The sequence below is a fragment of the Anomalospiza imberbis genome, chromosome 8 (assembly GCF_031753505.1).
Source record: "Anomalospiza imberbis isolate Cuckoo-Finch-1a 21T00152 chromosome 8, ASM3175350v1, whole genome shotgun sequence".
Classification (NCBI taxonomy): Eukaryota; Metazoa; Chordata; class Aves; order Passeriformes; family Viduidae; genus Anomalospiza; species Anomalospiza imberbis.
Window position 1 is genome coordinate 16526308 of NC_089688.1, and position 23041 is coordinate 16549348.

Consider the following 23041-nt stretch of genomic DNA (forward strand, 5'->3'; position numbering starts at 1 on the left):
TAAGGGAGACTTTTAAAACTGAATTGAAACTGTTGTTCTGTAGTCTCTCACTCAAAGACCTTTACTAATGTTAGACTAATTCTCAGAAAGAAAATAAAAGGTAATTAATACATTTTCAAAAAATAATAACCGAAAATATTTTTTTCCGTGTACAAGGACATCTCCATTTTGAAGCGCAGTATTCACAGTCTGTCTAGGGATATAGGTAACTTCTTTTTCCATAAATGCCTTGCTAATTGTCTTAAGATGTTAAAATGCTCCTGGATGTAGTTCTAACTGTTCTAGACACTGGGTAAAACCAGATTTTGCATTGGAAACTCCACATTTCACAAAGTAAGAAGACAGATATTTATTGATGGCTAGGTTTTAAAATTGTCATCTTTCTGAAGCTGCTCAGAGACTTAGTGTTAGATTAACTCAAATTTGTGATTGGTGATCAGAGAGATGACAATTTACTGCAGGTAAGAGATTTGCTGTTACAAAGAAACTGCCCTGATTCTCTATGTGAATTTTTACAATGAGGGAGAGAAAAATGTATATTTAAATTGTGAGCTTCTTTGTGTTTTGTGAGTTCTGTGAGCTGGAGTCATGAAAGTCACTGGAGTGATGAAGTTCACGCTAGTCTCCACAGCACTAGGATTGGACCCTAATATACTCAATATTTCCTATTTCACTGCAATTTTTTCCCAGTTCACTGTCCTGTTCTTGTCTAGGACAGACTTGCAAATTTTATGACCTGTGTTATGGGCTCACCTCCTCACAGATGTGAGTTTTGGGAAGCTTCATACAAAGGTGAACAGTGGGAAGTTTGGTCTGAAATTTTAAAAGGAATGGGGAAAGACTAAATTTATGAAGCTAAAATGCTCTTGAGCCTTGGGGACTTAAATACCATTGCCATGGTGAGTCACAGCGGAACCTCTCTAGTATAATAATACTTAGCAGCTACAAAACACTTGTCCTCAAAGTATTTTATAAGCACAATCTAACTGGCATCTGTTTTCCACCTCCTTCTGAGAAAAATTAGTTTTCATTTCCAGTGTGGAGAAACGGAGGTACAAAATTCCCAAAAAGCCTGCCGCAGACTGGTAGCATGGTGGGAGCCAAATCTGGTGCTCAGCTTTCTGCCTGGGACATCACAACTCAGACATGAGGCACTGGGTCCAGCAAGCATAAGACGGAGACTTCAGTGACTTTTGGATGCTGAGATCCCTTAAGCTAGCTGAAGTATAAATATATGTTGGGTCTGTACATGCTATTTCTCCAAAGAGCCTATGGCCATTCCTCTGGACTTCCCATACCACCAGCTCAATTCCTTACAGGGATAGCTGTCTGTCCTTCCACAGCTGCCTTTGTAAGGTGTCTGAATGTCAAACTGTTATTATTTCAATACCTGACTGAGAGAGTAACAGAGACCTGGAGGTTTTTTAGGAGGGTGTATAATTAGCCGATCAGTATTATGTTACCCTGTTCATAACTTAATAACCATTTTAATACAGATGGCACACACAGGGATAATTTCCTAGGGTAGCCTAGCAGTATATTACAGAGACAGTGTGTCTGAGGGAATCTTTCTTAGCCAAGGTACATTCCACTAGCTAATTCTACCTGCTGTTTTCAAGATGATTTGGGATAATTCCATATCATTTGCAAAATATTAAAACCCATTTATATAGGATGCCAGATTTAGAAATACACAGTCTGAGTTATTAGACATATTTTGATAGATCTGCCATGAAAAGTGCAGGACAAAAAAAATACCACTGTGTTTTCCTTGCTATTTATTTTTTGCTTCCCTTGCTATAAATACACCAGGTTTTGGGGTTTTTTATCTGGCTAAATTTGTTATATATCAAAAAGGCCAGTATACCAATTTGTGCATTTTATCTATGTAGACACTACAAAAGCCTGCATACTTATTTACACATACCATGTGTATATTTATTTGGCTGGGAAGAGCCATACATTTGGAATTGCATTCAAAATTTCATGTCTTTTTACTCTGTTGGTGAGGTATTTCTTGCCTATGTCTGTACCTTTTACAAATATCATTGCGTTACTCTGTTTCTAAAGGTTGTATTTCTGTGGGCACAGTCAGGGTATCTGTACATACATAACACTAAAACGCTGTAATTACTTTTACTGTGTGCACGAGAGTGTTCTGTTGCCAAAGTGTGAAGATCTGATGTACGTTGTGTTTGAACGTGCAGGCATGTGAGCAGTCTGAGCGCTTTGACGTCTGTCAGCACTTGATTACACCTATTCCTTTTTCTCCTGCATCGATCCTGGTTTTTTGCTTGTCATATGGTTATTTTTGTCACCTCAAACCTGAGACCAAATCTGAGTCCCTCCAACGACAAAATCAACAAAATCTGCAGCCTAGTAGCCGGGGGAGTAAATGGGGGAGGCGGAGGGGGGCAAATGGTTCGCTAGTGCGAAATCGATTCGGCGGCTGCCCAGCCTTCTGCGAGAGCAGGGATCAGACCGAGTCGGGGCCACAGGGACCGCGGAGAGCAGCGCTCCCCAGCCGGGTAAAGAACCGCCCGGCAAATTTAGCCGTTCCCTCAGGCTGCCGATGGGGAGTGAGCCGGGGGAGTGGGTGCAAGGGAATCCTTCCTCCCGCGCTCAGCGGCTCGCGGCTGTGAGCCCGGCTTGGCAGAAGATGACGGCAGCCTTTCGGCTCAGAGTTCTAATACCCTGGCAAGGCTGGAGGTCATCTACACCCCGGTAGGGGTGTTCGAGGGACACGGGAAACCCCGGCTCCGCAAGCCGTCACCCCTCCAGCCTGAAGAGCACCCAAACCTTGCGGCCGTGCCGGGCTGCTCGGCGGGAGCTCGGCTGCTCTCGCAGAAGCACTGCCCCGGCCCCCGGCTGCCCCCGGGCCGGGCGGCGGGCACAAGCTGCGGCCCTGCTGCAGCGAGCCCCGGGACGGATCCGCGCACCCGCTGCTCGGGGCGGGTGCTGCGGGAACGGGCAGCTGTTTTCCGTCCCTCTGCCCGGAACTGGGCTCGGAGGTCACGGCGAGGCCCGGGAGCGCCCGCTGGACCGGGCCGGGGACTGGTGGGCCATGCCTACAGGTCCCGCTGCGGGCAGGGGACCGGAGAAAGCTGGATCTACCCTGACCGAGGAAGGATTAGGCCGTCCTCGCTGTTGAAAGGGGTTTTATTGGGCCGTAAAGATGCGACTGGGCCGCGAGCTGCGGGGTTGCTCTTACCTGTTTATGGAGGAGACGCTGGGGACTGTGTCGTTGTCGCAGATGCCCTCGGCCAATAACCTGTCCCGGATCTCCCAGGCGAACATTGTCGGGTTTTGTCTCTTGTACTCGGCGATTTTATCCACTACTTTGGGGGTGGCCACTTTAGGTTTGGAGCCTCCGATCACGCCGGGCTTGATGCTTCCCGTCTCGTAATACCTGTACAAAAGATGGTCAGTGGCCTGCCGTCCTTGAGCACCCAGAGCCCACTGACCCTGAGAGCACCCCGCGGACCCCTGCCCCCTGCCCCGAGCCCCACCTCGGCTTCAGCCCGCGGGTACGCGGCCTCGGGCCGTGGCCGCTCGGGCGCTGCATAACGCCGCTCCGCGAAGCGCCAGGCGGCATGACCTGGGGCTAAGGCAATCCCTTCGTATGTCTAGGGCTCGCTTTCCTATTTTTTTTCCTTTGTTTTTTTTTTTCCTTTTTTTTTTTTTTTTTCTTGTGTGTGTGTGTGTGTGTGTGTGTGTTAGAAGCGAGGGGCGCTGCCTCCCCCTTCCCCCGTTTTACGCGCACACACTTCTTTTAGGCCCTGGGGTCGGGAAATGAAACAGAAACCCTCTCCCCGATGCAGCTGTCCGGAGGTGAAGCCCGCCGAACGCGGGATCGGGCCGGGCGGCCGGGAAGGGGGCGCAGGGAACGGGCAGTGGTGGGCTCGCTCTCCCTCGCCTGGATCTCCCCGCCGGCCGCTCCCGAATCGGGGCGCTGGGTGGGCTGCGGATGCAGGAGAACGGTTTATCCCGACCCCGGGGTCCCTCTGAAGCGGGGGTTCGTACAGGGCAGCGCCAGCCCGCTCCCCGCTGTCCATTAGCTCTGCTGCCGGCAGCGTTTCCGTCCCGGCCTTCGCCGGGCACGGCAGCGCGCGTAGCGCACGCACCGGCGGCCCGGGCACTGCCGCCTGCTCACACCGCTCCGCAGCCGAGCGGCCGGGCCAGGGCCCTGGGTCTCCCCGAGTAGCCCCTAGGGATACTGCACACCTCATTTGGCGATGATCGGTTACCGCGGGCATTTATTTCTTTATTTGCCCCGTTGTTTGTTTATTTACCCGTGTTTTTGATAAGGCTGCTTACGGCTTGTTGTGAGTTAGCATTTTTTTGTTGTCGTTGCTCCTGCTGGACTGGGGATTTTTGGTTCTTTCGTTTTCTTTCTCCCGTCCCTTCTCTTTCCCGCCCTCCCACCCACTCTTCTCAAATTATTTTGTCTTCCCAGGAGTTTTCAAACACCGCCGGTGAGGGAAGGGGGAGGCGGGGGAGAAATACGTCCTTGCCAGTTGGAGGAGGGGGCCCTGCTCAGCCGCGGGCTCCCACTGTGCGAAGGTGCCGGGGCCGCTCGGGGTCGTGGTGGGGAGAGCGCTGTGCCACGGGAAGGGCGGAAGGTCATACTGGAGCGGGGAAGGGATGCAACGTTGCAGTCTCAGGGGAGAGGAAGAAGCTGCCTCTTTCCTTACCTGCCCAATATCTTGCTGACACAACCGTGGCTGACCCGCAGCTGCCTGGAAATGTCACAGGGTCGCACCCCCTGGTGAGCCAGCTCCACTATCCTTTGTCTCACCACGTCAGGTAGGGGCCTGCCGTTCACAAACACCCCCCCGAGCTGGTTCACACCCCCGTGCCCTGCTGGGGAAAGAGAAATAAAAAAAACACAACAACCCACGCACACCAGAAATACACCGTTAGTCGTGGATTCTTTACCACTCGCACTGCAAATTCTCCAGTCATTACAGATGGGTGGAGGTGATGGCGGGGGGTCGAGAGTGGGGAACAAGACGTGGGGAAGCAAGAGAATATAAACAGGGAGAAGGAGAGAAAGAAGGAGCTAAAACCAGGGAGAATGAGAAAATGAGATAAAGAGGGAAAGAAAGGAAAGCAAGAAAAAAAGAAAGAAAAGAGAGGAGGAAAGATGGAAAGGGAAGGGAGAATGAATATTCCCGAGACGGAGGAAGATTGTTCTCCACCTTCCCGTATGCCGCCCTCCCTTCCCCAAGCCGCTTTCCTCCTGCGGTCCCGATCGGGATGCCGGAGCGGTGGATTCTCACGGCTATTGTGATGGGCCGAACATGGAAACAGCGCCCGCGCCCGCTCCTCTCCCCAGAGCAGGGCAGCGATGCACTCCCAAACTCCAGAGCTCGACCTCTTAGAGGCTCCGGGCGGACTCTGCCGCAGACCCCCTTCTCTTTACTCCTGGGCTTTTTCTCTCGTTTTCTTTGCAAGATTTTCTATCACGTTGTCAATTACAGTTCCTCGCGAACTCCGCCCTCTCCTCACCCCGCGGCATGTCCCCCATGCAAGCAGTCCTATCCCATTATTTTGGGATGCGAGTTGAAAAGACTCACAGAGAAAAAGAAAAATTAAAAAAAAAAAAAAAATTGAGTGGGGGGGAGAGAGAATGAAAGTATTTTGAGTCCGCAGCTGGTGTTCCTTTACAGACAGACCCTCTCTCTCATTAGCTTTCGATCTTAACAGGAAAAAAAATCCAGGAAAAAAAAAAAAAACAGACTCGTACTGTTCCGGTTTTTTTGTTTGTTTGGTTTGTTTGTTTGTTTGTTTTCCACCATACAAATCTAATTCAGGGAGAATTTTAATTCTCCATTTTCTTCTGTCCCACTCTTTCCAGGCAAAAACCTGCTCTATCTCAGATATGACTGCTAGGATCTCTTTTTTTCTCCTGATCTGTCTTTCTCCATTTCTAGAAATAACATGGGGGAAAAAAATAAGTATGCACCTGCTAAGCATGGACATGAGAAACGGAGTGACGGGGATTAAGGGAAATATCTCCTTTTGGGACGCAATGAGACAGTTGGTCGTGAATGAAACGTCTACGTTAGAGGCGAGAGCAGCTCGCCGTTGCCAGGGCATGGGGAGATGCGCGCTCGCAGGCGGTACAGCTTCGCTGGCGCTGCTACCTGAGCGTCTCTGTCTCCGGAATATCCAGCTGATATAGCTGTGGAGTGCACTCTGTATTAAAGCTTTCCTTTCACACAACCCTAACCTCCTGTATTTCCCTCACCAAGAGATCTTAGTTCGGTTTGCAGTTTGCTGAAAAATGATCTGTTTGTATTTTCGTTGAGGTTTTTTTCTCTCCTGCTTCTGACACTGACTTATTGGCTCTGAACTTAGTGGAAACTCTCATTGCCCTGCGATCGATCCAAGTCCTTTCGCACAAATAGAGTTTTTCCCATCTCTCCCACCCCTTCAGTAACACCTTCACACATCCCCTCCCAGCCCCATCGGCCGGGGTGCCGGCTAGCTTTCCCGTCGTTCCCCGCTGAACCGGAGTTATGTTTTGCATTCTTTTGTTAGTCTTTAAAAAAACATATTTAGGGATTCAGAGGGGACAGGGGATATTTATCTTCTTCCACTAAAAACCGCGGGTATATATTGTGTTCTTCCTCCATTTGTTCAGAACCCCTTTGCACATGTTGCCTCTAAAGTTACAAGATAGCAATTTCTTCGGCAACTCCATGATAAATAATTCAAAGTACCTATTATAACTCGCATTACAAAGTATTAAAGGGCAACAGATGCAAAAAGATTAAAAATTAATAATTCAAATTATTGGAGTCCGGATATTTTTCACACGAGTTTGTTTTGTTCTGCCCCGTGGTTTTCTAAGATTCTTTCTATCAGAGCAGCCAGATATTTACGTGTATTTATCTGCATGTAAGTACCGGCATCTGTATGTGCTGTCGTACTGAGCGTGTGTGCTGTCTGCCTGTCAGGAGCTTGTGCCCGCATCTGCTTAAATTGCTTAATAATATTCAGGTCTGTAGCTCTAGAAATACACTTCAGAAAACGAATCAAATGTTGGTGGGGTCTTTTTGTTTTGTTTAGATTTGGTGTTCTTCTGGGGTGTTTTTTTTTTGTTTTTTGGTTTTTGGTTTTTTGTTTTTTGTTTTTTTTTTTGTTTGTTTGGTTTTTTTTCCCTAATCGGAAGCCAAAAACTGGACAGGAATCTCCCTGGAGTTTTTAAAAAATCAGCGACAGTGAAATGCCTCTTTCGTCTGCTGACATGTTTCGGATCGTACAGGAGCCGAATTACTGACATCGTGTCGGGAAACGTATCACACTGCTGAAAACTAAAAATAATGTCCAAAGCACGGAGTGTTTGCTGTTAAAGCTCTTTGGAAATCAAACCTCACATTTTAAGCATTGTATTCTGGAAATCAGTTATTAGGAAACAGAAAGGCAGTTACCTACATCAGCATTTGGGGATTTAATCGTGGGTTTATATTTCTGCACCTTCGTTCTCAAGGCAAAATCGGGATTTTTTTTAAAGTTCAAGCATTTCCATTTTCTATCTTTTCAATTTGTGGTTTTCTTTTTTTCTTTTTTTTTTTTTTTTGCAGCGGGCAGGGCGTGTCCTTAAAAGTTTCGGTGTCAAAAGTTACAAATTGCTCTTAATTATTCATTTCCTGACTCAACATACTCTCAATCTCGGTTTTCTATTTGTATTTTTAGTTCTTCAATTTAAATCTCGGAATTATTTTCTCTCCTGCGATTTAATTAAAATCAATGGAAATTCCTTGTTACTGTCCCTGGTAAAGGAGGCTTTTCACGTTCCTTCTTCCCCCTCTTAAGAAAGCTTTATAAAATTGAAAATGTAGCACGAATGACCTTTCCTCTGTACCAGGAATATATTTAAAATTCACACCGGGTATCTGGTAAGTAAACCAGGAGGGATCGTGACTTCTTGGGAGCCTCCAAAGCCACTTCATCTCCCTGCCATACAATTGTCCTATTTTTCCCGCAGTCCAACCTTTCGCCAAACGAAAACGACTCACAGAACAGCCACCGACTAACCCGCCATTAATTCGAAACTGGCATCTTCCCTCTCTGCCACCGAAATCCGAAATCAAAGCAAACAGCATCGCATCACGGGGAAATCTGGGGGGTTAAAGCCGAGGAGCTTTGCGGGGAGTCCCGGCCCGGCTGGGCACAGACAGGGAAAAGGCCGGTCCCGGGGGCTGACACGAGTCAGAATAAACTCTTGTTGTCTGAGGGGCCACGGAGAAAGTGTATTTGCGGAGCATAGCTCTGGTTCGGAGGGGGATTTCCTTCGCGCGCTCAGGGCACGCAGCACAGGCACAGCGGCACTCAGTCCCTGCCCTCGGACTGGGGGTCCTGGCCCCCGCCCCAGTGCCGGCACGGAGCTCTGCTGCCCTCAGCTCCGGGGCTGCCCGGCATCCTTGCCCTGCTGCTCGGGCCGGCAGTATTCGTCCTGCCTTCTGAACGACTCTCTAAGCCCGGTATCGGCCAGGGTGAAAAGGTGGACCTGGAGGAGGATCAGGTGAGGAAGGATGGTTGGGGAAGGAAGAATAAAGGGATGAGAAGGGGACAGCAGCGGAAGGAGCCGGGCTCCAGTACTCACGGTGCATTGCTGAGAAGGGGTCTGCTTTGCAGTGCATATCCATGGGGAGGCAAAGGAAGGGGAAGAAATCGGCTGAAGCCGCCGTGTCGCCTCTAAAACTCAACTTCAAGACTTAGGGGAGAAAAAATTTGAAAAAAAAAAAAAAAAAAAAGGAAAACAAAACAAAACAAAAAAGCACACGAGGAGAGGAGAGGAGGGGAGCGGCGGGATGCGCTGGGCCCCCAGCCCGGCAGAGCGGGCAGCGAAGTACTTTCCGGGGAGCGGGAGGGCTGCGCCGGCCTTGGGGCAGTCAGCAGAGTCCGTGGGAGCGAGGGACTGGCGGCGCCGGGGGGCAGGTGGGTGTCATGGCTGGGAGGGCTCAGAGCATCCCCGGCGGCGGGGAGGGGGTGCCGGAGCAAGGTGCGGCCGGCGGCCAGGCGGCAGAAGGCGCAGGAGGACGCGGCTCTCCCTCCTCCTCCTCCCGCGGTCCGGGGCTAGTTCATTTAAGTTCAAAGCAGAGTAGCAATCCCCGGGAAAGCGGCGAGCGGCTGGCGGGCACGACCCCTCCTCTCGGCCGGGCGGCGGATCCGGCGCCCGGCGGACTTTCGCCCGAGGTGGGAAGTGCTTGCGAGAAGCCGGGGCCGGAGACTGGAGCCTCCGCTCCCGGTGTGTGTCTCTCTAAAAGCCGCAGCGCCCTCAGCCCCCCGCCCGCCTCCCCGGAGATGGATGACTTGTCAGACAAAGGCAATAGATTCCGACACTCTCTGATTCGCCAGCGCGCCGAGCCGAGCGCGGCCAGGAGAGGAAGGGGAGAGGAGAGAAGAGGAGAGAGAGGAGGGCCGGGCCGGCGGCGCTTGGTGCGGGGGGGGCCGTTGCCTGCGGGACCGGCGGCGGGGGAGCCCCGGCCGTGCGCTCCGGAGCGCCCCGGGCCGTGCGTGTGCGGGGCGGCGGCGCCCCTGCCCGGCCCGCGGGAACGGACGTGAGCCCCGCTTTGTTGTCACTCGCGGCTCAGGATCCTTAACTCCCTTATTTAACACAAGCACACGCCTTGCTAGTTTCACCTCCCTTCTCACGCTCCGCGTTTTTTTACCGGAGACTTTAGCCGGGGTAAAGCGGGACAGGAGGGGGATTCGATACACATCAAGGCTTCCGTGGTGTGCGGCTTAGTGTGGGAGAAAGAAAGAAAGGAGGTGAGGGTGAGAGAAGAAGGAAAAGAAAAAGGAGACAGAAAGAGAAGAATGTATAAAGAAGGAAAGGAAAGAAAAATAAATAGAAGCCAGACAGAGAGAAAGAAAGAACGAGAGATAGAACGAAAGAGCAATCAACCTTCTCGCACCTCTTTAAACCAAGAGATTAGGCCCGTTTCAGTCGTTGCAAAGTTTTCCCTCACATGCGTTTGGGGAAAAAACAGCAAATCCAACCTCACACTTCCACATCTCTGCTGCTTCTCCCTCCCTCCCTCCCTCTCTCTCTCTCTCTTTTTTTTTTTTTTTAATGCTAGAGTGGGATTTTAAAATTATTTTACAAATAAGTCTACTGCTAAAATAGATACGGCTTTAACCTAGCAGAGAAATATAGAGTAAGTAAGAAACACCTTCTTAGGGTAATAGCCAGGGGCAAGAAGGCAAGACAGAAATTGCTGTGAGCTCAATTTTAATTTTCAGACTTGAGAGTTTACCATCACCTGAAATGTACTTCCTTCTCTTTTCTTCCTTCATTCTTCCCCATCCCTCTGCTTATCTGTCACAAAAGAGCCCCCCCTTTTTTTTCTCTTCCTAACCGCCTTAAGTAAAGAATGTCTGAGAGATCTTTATGAAATATTTTCCACTGTCTCATAAATCATTTTGGCACTTCAGCTGATGTTTTATCTTTCTCTCTCCTCTCTGTCTTTCCCTTGTGTGCAAAAAAAAAAAAAAAAAAAAAAAAAAAAAAAAAAAAAAAAAGAGGATGATTTGGAAAATAAAATTTTTTGTTACACCGCAGGGATTACATAGAAGTGAGTCCTCGGTGACTGCGGGGCTGCGCTGCGGACAGGCGCGGCGGGCACGGCTGAGGCGGCCCTGCTCGCCCCTGCCAGCAGCTCCTGCACAGGGTGAATTTTCCACGGGACCGGGGGGCTCTGCGCCGCCCGCTCAGGATCTGCGCTACCGCCCGCCTGGCGAAGGCGAAGGCACCGCTCCCGTCTCTCCCGGGGAACTCCCGCCGCACGCGGAACTGAGGGCGGCCGCTGCCGCCCGCGGGCTGCCCCGCTGCCGGGCCGGGGTACCCTGCTCACCGTGGACGCGCCGTGGCTCTGACCCGCCGGCCGCAGCTCGCCCACCCGCCGGGTCCCTCATCAGCGCTCCCGGCCCGGGCCCCGGCCCGGCCGCGGCGGGACCGCCCCGCGCGGGGGCTGAGGGGCCGGCCGGGCTCAGGTGCGGGGCGGCGGCGCTCCCCACCGCGGCCTCTAGATGGCGCCCTCCGGTCGCTTGGCAGAGCGGAGAAGAGCCGGCGGCGGGCCCGGGCCGCCGCGATCCCGCCGGGATCCCCGGCACGGCCCGGCCCGGCACGGCACGGCCCAGTCCGGAACGGCACGGTCCGGCACGGCACGGTCTGACACGGCTCAGTCCGGCACGGCCCGGTCCGGCACGGCAGGCACGGCACGGCACGGCACGGCCTGTGCGCATCTGCCAGTGGGACAAGGGTGGCTGTCGAGTCCTCCCGGCAGCAGAGTTCCCTGTTCACCGCGGGGCCGGGAGCCCGCTTATCGCCGCTGCCGGGAACCCTTCCGCCACTCGGCGCCTCCCGTGTTGCCCGTGGCTGGAAACGGCCCTGTAACAACTCTCCGTCACCGACAGGTCTAGGTCGCTTCTCGTCTCCCAGCAGTCACCCCCGGCCATCCTCCCTTCCGCCCCAGGCAGCCTCGATTGTCCGGCGCGCTTGGGGCCGTGCTCAGGCACACAGGCGAGCCCGAAGGCAAAGCGGGAGGCGCGGGCAGGAGCCCCCGGCAATGCCGGGTGGGAGGGAACTCCCTGCGCCTGCACTAACACTTGGTGAGTTCATGGACCCTCTCTCAGAGATGCTCTGAGCCTTTGTAACTGACGATTGTACAGTTAGAAGATAAGAGTTTGGTGGTGGTCTGGGGAAGCCGGTGGATCCTAAACCTCTTCCCGATAATGTATTTTGCCTTAGTGTCTTCGCTATTTTCCCATATCACTGAGAAGAAAGACAGGAATAGCAGGCTCGATAAATACAAAAAATGAGCACTCTGCGACACGAAGCCTGAATCCCACGCATGGAGGTAACCCGAGTAAACCGGGGAGCCCTGAGCCTGGTAGAACAAGACAGTTTTCTGAGGGAAGGGAAGGGAAGGGAAGGGAAGGGAAGGGAAGGGAAGGGAAGGGAAGGGAAGGGAAGGGAAGGGAAGGGAAGGGAAGGGAAGGGAAGGGAAGGGAAGGGAAGGGAAGGGAAGGGAAGGGAAGGGAAGGGAAGGGAAGGGAAGGGAAGGCTCTCTGCTTTCTGTCCCCTTCCCCCACCACACATACCACAATATCACCTGGTACCCTTTCCCACACTAGACTTCCTGGAAGTATTGCTTTGTCAACATTTAAATCCACTGAACAATTTCTGCCAACCAAAATAAAAAATACCAGGCTGTCCGCGCGGCCCCGGGCACTGCCGTGTGCCCTGAGGGACCAGGTGAGGCCAAGACCACGGGCCTCTTTCCACTCCCATAGCTTCCCATCTATTCTACTTCAGGAGCCCTATGTGCTTATTTCCCTTTCCCACTTTAGATAAATATTTTTTTCTAATCTCTTTTCTTTGCCTTGCTTTTCTTTTTTTCTCCTCTGCTTTTATTTCTTTTTCTCAAAGAGAATCTGAGGATCTCCCCCTTCTTCTCCAACCCAGCCTTTCCCCCCCGCCTTCCCCCAAGCTAGAAGCATTTACACTTCAAAAGAGACGGCCGCCTCTCTGCGGAAATTTCAAGAAAAATAAACTTTTGAGGGAGTTGCAATGATAGCCATCTTTCGATCTGCTTCATTAGCCGGCTTTCTCCATCTGATCAAGTCGAAATCTTCTCCATTGATCCTGTTTCCCACCCTTGGTTCCAATACACATAACCTCGAGAGTCCTGTCAGCTTCCCTTCGAAGTCATTTGAGTTCTCCCGAGCTGCCTTGACTTCCCTAGCTTGCCGTTTCGCCTTGTCCCTGGGAACCAGGTTCTACAGACACTGCTCTCGGAAGCTGCTCCCCCTGCTCCCCTCTGCGCTCGGGAAGAGCGCTGTGCCCAGGAACAATAGGGGTCGGGCGGAGGGGGGAGACCCTCGGAGGGCTCAGGCCTGCAGCAAACGGTTGTGCCTGGGATCGCAGTTGGCTCCAGAGCCAGGACTTGTGCCCACGCTGGTTCCCTGTTTTCTCTGGGTTGTCTGTAGCCAATTATGCTGGAAAACAGCTAAAAGCGACCTATGGCCATAGGATGCAGGACGGTGTGCTGCAGAGGTAGAAGTTTTGGATTTGCACACCACGGAGATGCCGCTAAGTTCTCGGCTCCACAACCTGTCTGTCTTCTTTCTCTTGTCAAGTGCACAAACGCTTACAGCCTAAATGTTGGTAGTTTGGAGGTGATCTAGCTCAACCCTTAATATTCTCAGCATCATATTTATGAATTCACAGAATAAATCTACGCTGACCATCTAGGTGTATTTTTCTGACACATAGTTTCTGCGTCAACTAACTTAACTTTCACCCTGAGAATAGTCAGTAGCAAAATCCCTGTCTGCAAAAAGATAGAGGAAAAAAATGATAACACATGCCCCCCTTCCCCCCCACCCAAAGATGTGAGCATTTAAGGGAAGGAGTCGGCATGTGTGTTAGAGGGATCTTCAAGGAAGGGGATACTTTGATAAAACATTCCTGGACGACTTTGGGGGTGCTTTGTCTGAGGACAGGATGATTTCTGGCCTGCGATTTCTCGCTGCCTCTCGCCAACAAGCACGCAAATGAAAGGGGTATCCACATCTTCGCTGTAGGGGTGCTGTGGTCTGATCATACCAGAGGGGAGCAGCTGATGGGGCAGGGCGGAGGTGCTGAGCAGTAGCGTGGAGACATGGAAACAGGACCGAAGCTGCGGGAGATTTCCGAAGGGTGCGTAGGGCCGGGCAGGGCCAAGCAAGGCGGGGGGAGGCAGCCAGCGTCCAGCTGCTCCTCCTCGTGCCCCCCCAGCCGCTCTGCCCAGAAGACCCGAGATTGCTCTTGGTGGCCGAGTTTAACAAATAAATATAAAGTTAGGTTTTAAACGAATAATTATTAAGAAAGAAGGCACGAAAAGAATAAAAGACCCCCATCCTTCCCCTCCCCCTGTGTCTCTGAGCCCCTCTTCCCCTCTCCCTCTTTCTCCCCCTCTAAGCACCTCTGGTCACGTTGGAGGATGAGTTTTTGGAGAGCTTCTGGTACAATATGGAGCACCACGGGCTGCAATTTCACACTCCACAGCACATTCCCCCTAAAGCTACTTTCTTTTTTTTTTCCCATCTAAGACCCCCTCATGTCTCCCCCTCTCTCTTTCTCTAGCTCTTTTGTGAGCCATGGGTGGGTTGCATGTCTGGGGGATGCCGGGGCCGCGAGGAGGCCGGCGGCCGGGCCCTGCCAGCGGGGCGGGTGCGTGTGTGTACCGGGGGGCTGCGCTCCCCCCTCGCCCTGCCTGCTGCTGGCTTTTCCCTTCTCTGCATTTGTTTGCCCTGAATGGTAATAGCCCACGTGTGCTGCTCTTTATTCAGTCACCGACACTTTAACCTCTCCTCTTTACAAGAGAGCGTTTGCCACAAAAACGAGACAAGCCGAAGACCTTTTGCAGCCTCATTGAGGGAAAAAAAAAAAAAAAAAGAATAAAAAGGAAAGGGGAAAAAAAAGAAAAAAAAAAGGAAAAAAAGAAAGAGTGGAAGGGGGGGAGAGCCAACAATGTGAAGAGACACTTCTGCAACAAAGCCGCCTCTCAGCGCACCGGGACGGCCGGAGCTGGGGCGAGTATCCAAGCCTCCTGGGCCATAGACATATGGAGACAGGGGCGGCCTCAGCACAGCCCGCCCCAGCCTGCCCCTTCCCACCCTAAGCAGGCAAGCAGGGAGGGGGCACGCGGGTCCCAGCATCGAGCTGGGGTCTCGGTCCATCCCTGCCCCCGAACATCGCACTCAGCCCAGGCTGGAGGAGCCTCCGCTGAAAGTGGTGTCCCCAGACCTGTTTCCCGTCGAGGCGGCCTCCACGGGCCGGCTTCGCCCGCTCACCACAAAATTTCTGCCACCAATCTCTCCGTTTGTCTGTCCCGCAGTGCCAGAGCCCCTCCGGTCGTCTGCCTGCTCATTTCTTTGCCCCGGAGCGGTGGAGGGGTGAGGGCAGGGGGTTTCGTGCTGCTCCTCTGACCCAAAAACGAATTGGCCCAGATGTGAACCCTGCCTCTTTCGTGATAGGAGACTGAGCCACTGGCAAGGCCCAGCTGTGTCTTGCCTTTGCCCTGAGCTACCTCTGGGGTAGAGGCGTGGGAGCCCTCTCTACTGCCTCCTCTGCCTCCTTCCCCCCCACGCTGGAGATGTCTTTTTTTTTTTTTTTTTTTTTTTTTTTTTTTTTTTTTTTTTTTGTCCTGTAATTTCTCCATAAAACTCCCGATGAGTGAATTAGACGCTTATTAAAGTCTCCTTTTAATCAGCAGTAGTGGGAGATCCTCCCTCCCTCCCTCTATCTGCCCGTCCAAGGTTAGTTTGCCTCAGGGCGATTTGCAAATGTTAGGATTTACAGTTATCACACGCAAAAACATTTATATAACCCCTAACTATAATACACCCATAAAAACGGGGAGGCAGCGAAAACTGCTGCGGATCAGCGAAAAACCCTATGGCTTGCCCATTAAAGTCCCCGGAAAGGGTAATTCCAGCAGTCAGAGGGGCCAAAGTGTGGTAATGACTGCCTGGGATTCACATCTCCAAAAATGATCGCACAAAAAGACCCGCCGGGGAGAGGGGCGACTGCTTCGCTCCACTCCCTCCACAGGGCCGGTGGGGGAAGTTGGAAGCAGACTTCTTCACACATGCACTAGACAGTGATAGATATGCCACAAGACCTTTCCTTCCTTTCCTTTCCTTTCCTTTCCTTTCCTTTCCTTTCCTTTCCTTTCCTTTCCTTTCCTTTCCTTTCCTTTCCTTTCTTTCCTTTCCTTTCCTTTCCTTTCCTTTCCTTTCCTTTCCTTTCCTTTCCTTTCCTTTCCTTTCCTTTCCTTTCCGAACAATTTCTGTACACACACAAATCCACCTCCCCAGAGAAAGTTGCCGCGGTTGCGTTCCTGGCAGTGGTTCCCAAGCCCTGTTGTGAGCCTTGCTTCTGCCCCGCTTCCCTCCGCCACGGACGGCTCTCCGGTCGGATGGGATGTGCCGGGAGCTGGGTCGGGAAGGCAGGCTCGTTTCCACCGCTAAACAAAGGCTGGAAACGCACCAACAAAGGACCTGGCGCGGCCCCCTCCGCCCCGTGCGAGAGCCGCAGGTGAGGGCTGGGGCTTGCCCGGCCGGGCGCGGAGGGTCTTGCTTGCGGAGCGGTGCTTCAATCGGCGGCGGGGGGGAAGATGCGAGTCTGCAGGGCTTCAGGAGAAACTGGTCGTGAGTTGGTGGGGAAACTTTCTTTCCCCTTCCCCTCTTTGTGGGAAAGCCGGGAAAACGGGCGAATTTAGCTGTCTCTCCTCCAGTACCATTCGCAAAGACGGGCTCGCTCCTTCCCTCCCCTCGAGCCGCCAAAGCTCAAGTTAGGCGCCTAATTAAAAAAAGTGGCAGGAAGACTCATGCCTCTTTAACATCAGCTGTTAATGGCCTCGGAGTTTACTGCCTCTGAGGAGTAAGATACAGAGGGAGAGGCAGAGGGATGAAACGGAGGGAAACGGAGGACTGAAAGAAGTGTGGGGGGGGGGGGTCTTCAGTGTAGTGGAGGAAGAGAGAGATTAAAGGAAGGATGGGGGAAATAGAGAATTCTAACTTATAAAAAGGAACTGGAAGGTGGAGGGGGCGGGGAAGGACTGAACTTTGAGCCGACAACAAATCCCTCCAGGTTCCCTGGCTGCCTCATCTGGGCAGCTCGTGCGGGATGAGGAGTCAGGGAGCAACTCTGCGGGGGCGGAGGGTGGCACGCAGAGAGGAGAGAGGACGAGCGGATCCGGGATGGAGGGACGGACAGAGGGAGGGAGGTTTTCCGAGCGCGGAGCGTTGTTCCCGGGTGCCTGCCTTTCTTTCTCCTCACTCGGATCCTGGTACTTTGCTCCTTCCTCTCCTCTCTGAGGTTTGCAAACCAAACGTCACCAATCAATACGACCCCTGGCTCTGTGGGTGCGTGTGTGCGTGTGTGTGCGTGTGTGAGCGTGGTTGTTGATCCTGCTCTGCTGGACTTCAAAAATCTGCCTCTTCTGACTCCCTCCTAGCCTGTAAGTTCAGAATTACAACCTTCTACATCTATGCAAACTTTTATTTGTCGGAGAATTCCTTTCTCTAGAGAAAGAGAGATTGTCACCATATGAACGGCTGATTTCTGACACATGGGACTTACCCCTCCCCTAGCGTGGGGAAAAATATCTCCCGTGTATGTCTTTAAACGGTGCACAGTCCATAACTTTGGCAATGTATATGTAGTGTTATTTCTGCAAGGCAGTTTTCCAGGGTTAGGGGAGGTGGTTGCATTCTGCTAAATGGATCCTTTGTGGTGAGTGCAGATTTATGCCCAGTTTTGATTTATAATTAAATTAGCTTCTAATTTGCAATATGTGCGTCTGTGTTTAAAATGTATCTAATCTGTGAAATTGAGGACTGGGGCACTTTAAATGAAAATCTACCTTTCGCCTCAAGGGTTTCTCTATGAAGGGATAGCCGGGAGGGCAGCGTGCAGCGGGAAAGTGAGGCTGTAATTTCCATTAGGAGATGTCAATCAATCTTTCTTTTCAATACATCAATTAATAAATCCGATTGGTGCTACGGGCTGCTCCCCCCCTCTCCCCCGCGCCCGAGGCACTCTTTTTTGGCCGGATGGGGAAGTGTGAGGGGAAGGCAAACTTTGGCAGGGAAGTCCCCGCAGGCAGAGCCCGACCCGACCCGCCCTCCCCCCTCCCCTTCTCCCCCGCTCCGGCCCTGTGCGGGGCTCCGGGACCGGCTTCAGCCTCGGCGCGGCGCTGGGGGCAGCAGGCGAAGCCGGCGGGACTCCCTCCGTCGCCTCTCGGGGTTTGGCAGAACTAAATTGACACAACTTGGTGAGATATGGTCCATTTTTTTCGCCCCGATAGTGGGGGTGTGCACACGCGGTTAGATCTGGGCCCGGGACCCCCCGTCTTAGTTGATATATATTTAGGCTTCAATTATTTAAGCGACCCTCCCCCACCGCCCCACCCCACGCAGCTCTAACCCGGGCAATAGTATCGTCGGTTTCATTGGTTATTTTTCAATGGAACCGCAGCCCCTAGCTTTAATTTTTCACAATTAAAAAGCGGCCAGGATGGCGGGGAACTCCTCCAGCCTGACAGCTCGCCCTAGCTCTCCCTGCTGTTAGCGTATGCTCCACACCTACAAATAACCGCGGAAATGAGGGACAGGGGGTACTTATTACTATTTTTTTAAACGGGCAAATGCAGTAATGCCTCTAATTTAGCAATTACACCGATTCTCCTTTATTTTCAAGTGGCGCTGGTCGTTCAGCAGAGTGTCACCGTGGTGGGCAGGCGGGTAGAAGCCCAAGGACAGCACGGCACAGGAATGCCCAGTGCCCACTTGGGGAAAGTTGGCCTGGCAGGGACAGGGCAGGTGCGGGGAAGGGGGAAAACGCCAGGACAGGGCGTCACCGAGGGCCTCCCGTTGGATCTCTGCTCTTACAGCTTCGCAGTCAGGAAAACCAGACAAACAAAACTAATTCAATGTGTCGCCTCTCCCTGACAGAACACACAGAGTATTTTATAGAAATCCGGCTACAGAAAGGGCTGACTTTCCTGAACCCAGGACCGATGTTAAAAAGATGCTCAGAAGGAGGAGAACATCCTCAAACTACTCCGTTGTCATCGTCATCATCATCATGTCCGTTTGATTTAAAAACAGCACGACAGGGAGCACGCTCTCACTGAACGCTGTCTCCTCAGCTTTCTTTTTTTCCTCCCAATCACACGGCTTTGTACCCTCAGATTTGCGGGCTACTGCTGCCGGTTTGAGTTGCTCGACACAAGCAGCGTTTTGCGTGTCTCCAGCGAGAGAGGGAACTGGGTGAACAGAGGGCTGCGAGCGGGAAAACGGGGGCTGTGGGGCTGAATTTCGGGAAGGAATGTAGTGAAAAGAAGAGAGAGAGAATGAGAGAGTCTCCCAGGCAGCTCGATCCCATTAGCTCCGTCCTTGGGTTGCATATTTATACGGTCTAGGAGGTGAACAGATGGACTATCAATTTAATTCCATCTTCAACACCATCAGAGATTGATTTTCTACTCGCTTTTAATTTTGCCATAATTAATTAGATCATTACAACTGTTTTCTATTGATCTCCCTATTTAAACCTCAGATGCAAAGGGACTTCGGCAGATCCTTTAAAAACACAGACGGGAAAAGGAACAGAGGGGTTTGCAAACTTTCTGAAGGTTTTTTTCAGTTTTTACTTAGAAGATTTTCCGTGCAGAACAGCAAAAAACTGCCTCTGTGGCCTTTTCTTTTAGGAGGCCCTTTTTGTTGCCTTTGTAATTTTCTTTCATATTTGGTAAATCTTTGTCGTATTTATATATAGTATACAGCATATAAAATAGATTTAATTGGTTTGATTATGAAAACATAAGCTTGCACATGTATATGCATATATATATATTCACACACAACGTGTTTAAAATTGAGATTTACAGAGGTGGTGGACACACATTTATATATGGGGAAACTATCGATTGAAGATATGTGGTTTTCTGAAGGGCGAATATTTTTATTTGCCTCCCGTACGTGTCTCTCTGTTTATGCACTTGAATCCCTCTCTAGGTGGGGAATATTTCACCCTGCGACTCCATCAGAAATGACAAAAGAAAACCAGCGCTGTTAGCTCTGGTTCCTAGCCTCGGTTCCCAGCGCTCGCCGCAGCCTTTCTTTTCCAAGCCTCCCGTGCAGCAAACGACTGGCAGCCGAGGCAACAGCTCGGCTCTGTGCTGACAGTCGGTGAGGTTTGTATTTTAAACCTCTATGTTCTTTCCCCACCAAAAAATCCCTTAATTAAAAGCTCTGTTTATATACTCAATTTGAGGGAACCAAACCGAGTAATTGTGCTTTTACCGCGAGCGGCAGCGCCGAGGAAAACCTCTCCGGCGGGGTTTGTTTGAAGCTTTGTTTGCAAATCATAAAATTGCTGACTGGGAGACGGGGGCGATCCGGAGACGCGTCCGTCGGCGGAGCAGGTTTGGGGGGCTCAGAGGCAGCTCCCGCTCGGGGGCGAGGCAGTCCCGGCCCCCGCCCGCCTCAGCCCCGCGCTTCGCCCCTGCAGAGCCCGGGCAAGGCGCTGGGCTGCCCGAGGGGCCCGAGGCGGGGACAACGCAGATCCAGAGCCAGCACGGCGAGCAAAGTTTCCCGAGGTGGGGAGGGAGTCGGTGGAGGAAGAGTTTAAGCAATGCCCTGAACTTTCCGCGGACGGGAGAGACCTCCGGGACTGGGGCAAACAGACAAAGGCCGATGGAGGGGGCTGGCTCGGCCGCCCGGGGCGCCTGGAGGGCGGCGAGGCAAAGCGCCCGGGGCCGCTGGCTGTCGGACCGGGTCGGGAGGGAAGGGACCGGGGCTCGGCCCGGCTCTCGCTCGCGTCTGGGGGCTCCGCTGCGGGTCCTTAAGAAGCTGCCACGGTAAACACGGTGGGAACCCAGCCTTTCAAGGGGCGCTGGAGCGGACGCCCGTAAGGAAAAGGGGTATTTTTCAGGTGAGATAGCAAGTGTTAGAGGGGGATCTGGCGAGGTGAGGAGGGTGTGCGTGGAGGAGAGCAGAAGCAGGCTGCCTCCTGCCAAAGGAGGGAGTTGGGGGTGACGGTCTCATCCCTCCCTGCTGAATATTCAGCGCCCCCCCGCCTTACCTGCTCTCCCTGAGCTCTGAGCCATGGCTCCTCTGCCTAATGGCCCGTCTCCCCGGGACGGCTGCAAGCCAGGAGATCCGCCGCGGCCTTTTCTTCGCTTCTCTCCTCCCCGCTTGGGTGTCTTGCTTTCCCCCGCTGACTTTCGAGATCTAGGCGCAACCACCCAAAACTAAACGGTTTAGATAACAACACACACACACCAGAGCACCACCACTACCAAAAAAAAAAAAAAAAAAAAAAAAAAAAAAGCCAGCCACAGAGAAAGAAACGCCGCTCTACTGAGCCGGGACAGGCTAAAAGGAGGGGAAAATAAATAACAATCAAAGCAAATGCAGCGCTGCTGCTTATAAAATTGGAGAGGGGCTCACCTGCTCCAGTCTACCAGGGCTGTGCAGCAAGGGAGGAAAGGGGCTGGGGGGGTCCCGCGGGGATCCTGCGGGAGGGGGGACAACGCCTGAACTTTGAATCTGCTTCCCCTTGCCCCCCTCCCTCAAGCTGGCTACCTGTAGGGAAGTCTTGTTGCAACAGCAGATTAATTTGTTGTCTTATTACCATAAAAATGTGCTCGGAGAGGGGCTGGCGAGGGAGAGGGGGACGCGGGACAGAGGAGGAACTTCCTCCAAGTTGAAAAGGGAGGCGGTGGGCTCAGGCTGAGGGGGGGAGTGCATCGGGGGCGGGCGGGGAATTGGTCTGGATGGTGGCGCAGCCCACCCGGGAGCTGATAGCTCTCACCTCGGGGTCCGGGCAGACTTTAGTTGGGGTGGCGGGGGACGGGGATTCCGCCGTTTAGTTTGGAGATGACAGAAGGCAATCCTGTGAAGTCTACTTCTGTGAGCGCCTAGCTTTTTGCCTCTGAGAGATTATTTATCCATCCGTCCATCCATCCATCCATCCATCCATCCATCCATCCATCCATCCACCCATCCATTTATCCATCCACTCGTCTCTTTTCTTGCTCTTATGACCACGTTTTGGTAAAGGCTTTGAGATTGAAAATAAATAAATAATAAATAGAACAAAGCTCTAAAGAAAAGAAGAAAAATTCCCAGTGCTAAAGACATCACTGAACGAATATTCTTCTTTCTCTCTTTCTACTCCCCCCGCTTCTATCTCCCCATTGATTGAAAGTCTCTCTCAGCTCCAACAAGGAGTCCCAGGAAAAATGAACCATTCTGCTATCGATTCTTCATTAAAATTACATTTCTGCATTTGCTAAATTGGTTTTAAAAAGCTTCCCCTGTTATTATTGTCTTGTCAGAGCCGGCGGTGCTGGGCAAACAGTATTTAAAAGCTTGGGACCTCTCCAAGATGAGGCTGTTGGGGGTTATGTGTGTGCATGTGTTTCTTTTTCTAAAGTGTTTGGGAAAATGTTAACAACGTGGACTGGCAAAAAGCATGCCCCAGACAAGTGGAGAATTGTAAAAATAAGGAAGGCGGAGGGAACGCTTTCTTTCATATCACTTAAAAATCATCGATTGCCTTTTCAAGCAAAGGAAAAAAAAAGTTTCATTTTAAATATTAAAATGGGACACCAAAAGTCAATAATTGCAGCAACGAGTATTTGTCTCAGACGCCGTCTTCAGCCCGGTCTGCAGCAGCCGCTGGATCTGTCTGGAGTGGTTCCTCACCTCCCTGCAGCCCAAGCCCTGCTCGCAGCCGCGCTGAAATGCTTCCTCGGTATGATGTTTAAATAAGTCCAGCTAACCCTGACACATGCACCAGATTCCTCCGACTTTACCCTAACAAACCCCACGGAATCCCCGTCCTCCCTCCCCAGGCTGGTGTGGGAGAAACCCAGAAGGGACTCTGGGAGATTTACTCTGAATTCTGCAAATCTCTCTCGAAAGAGCAGGGAAGCAGAAATGTCTTCCTGATGTGTTTATCCCCTAATCAGTTCATTAGTTATAAACAACATGACATTAGAAGTTAGGAGGCAGTTGATATTAATTTTTATTTAACTAGTTGATGTTTAATCCGTCACGCCAGACTGCTTAGAGAGAGCTGCCTGACACAAACCAGTTAGAACTTCATACACCGCGATGATCGGCCGGGCACTGGGACAAACAAACGGCGGCGGGGGGAGGCGAGGGGCAAGGAAACAGAAGGGAAGGGATCAAGGGGGAGAGGGGTAAACCCAGGAAAGAGGGGGGAAAAGCAGCAAAAGAGACTGGAAAATTCCCCTTTCCCTGTATAAAGTGTTTGAGTGAATGGGAAGGGAAAGGGTGGGGGGGCGAAGCATGAAAAATATCGTCAGGAGGCTGAGCCGAGTGGGCCGAGAAGGGCAGGTGCCCATGCCGGCCACCTCCGCGGGCCATGGGGCGGGTCGGCGGGCGGCCCGGGGGCATGAGGCAGGCTGGGCGACAGGGCTGGTGCTGCCCGGGGGTTCAG

General features: G+C 52.1%; 1 protein-coding gene across 12 annotated transcripts in view; it reads right to left on the minus strand.

Moving 5' to 3' along the window:
* PAX2 (paired box 2) overlaps positions 1-21136 on the minus strand; it is a 99745-nt gene extending 78609 nt beyond the window's left edge. For 3 of the 12 annotated variants that reach the window (XM_068197486.1, XM_068197490.1, XM_068197489.1), the window contains exons 1-3: positions 8615-9271; positions 4695-4863; positions 3212-3409 (exon numbers count right to left, since the gene is read on the minus strand). In XM_068197486.1, the coding sequence (XP_068053587.1) occupies positions 3212-3409; positions 4695-4863; positions 8615-8657 (410 nt within the window). In that variant the 5' untranslated portion in view covers positions 8658-9271. Of the gene's footprint in view, positions 1-3211; positions 3410-4694; positions 4864-8614; positions 9290-20653; positions 20803-21021 lie in introns of those variants that run through there. The other 9 variants (XM_068197481.1, XM_068197484.1, XM_068197488.1 and 6 more) reach the window with 9 other exon arrangements.
* Positions 21137-23041: the final 1905 nt, after the last annotated feature.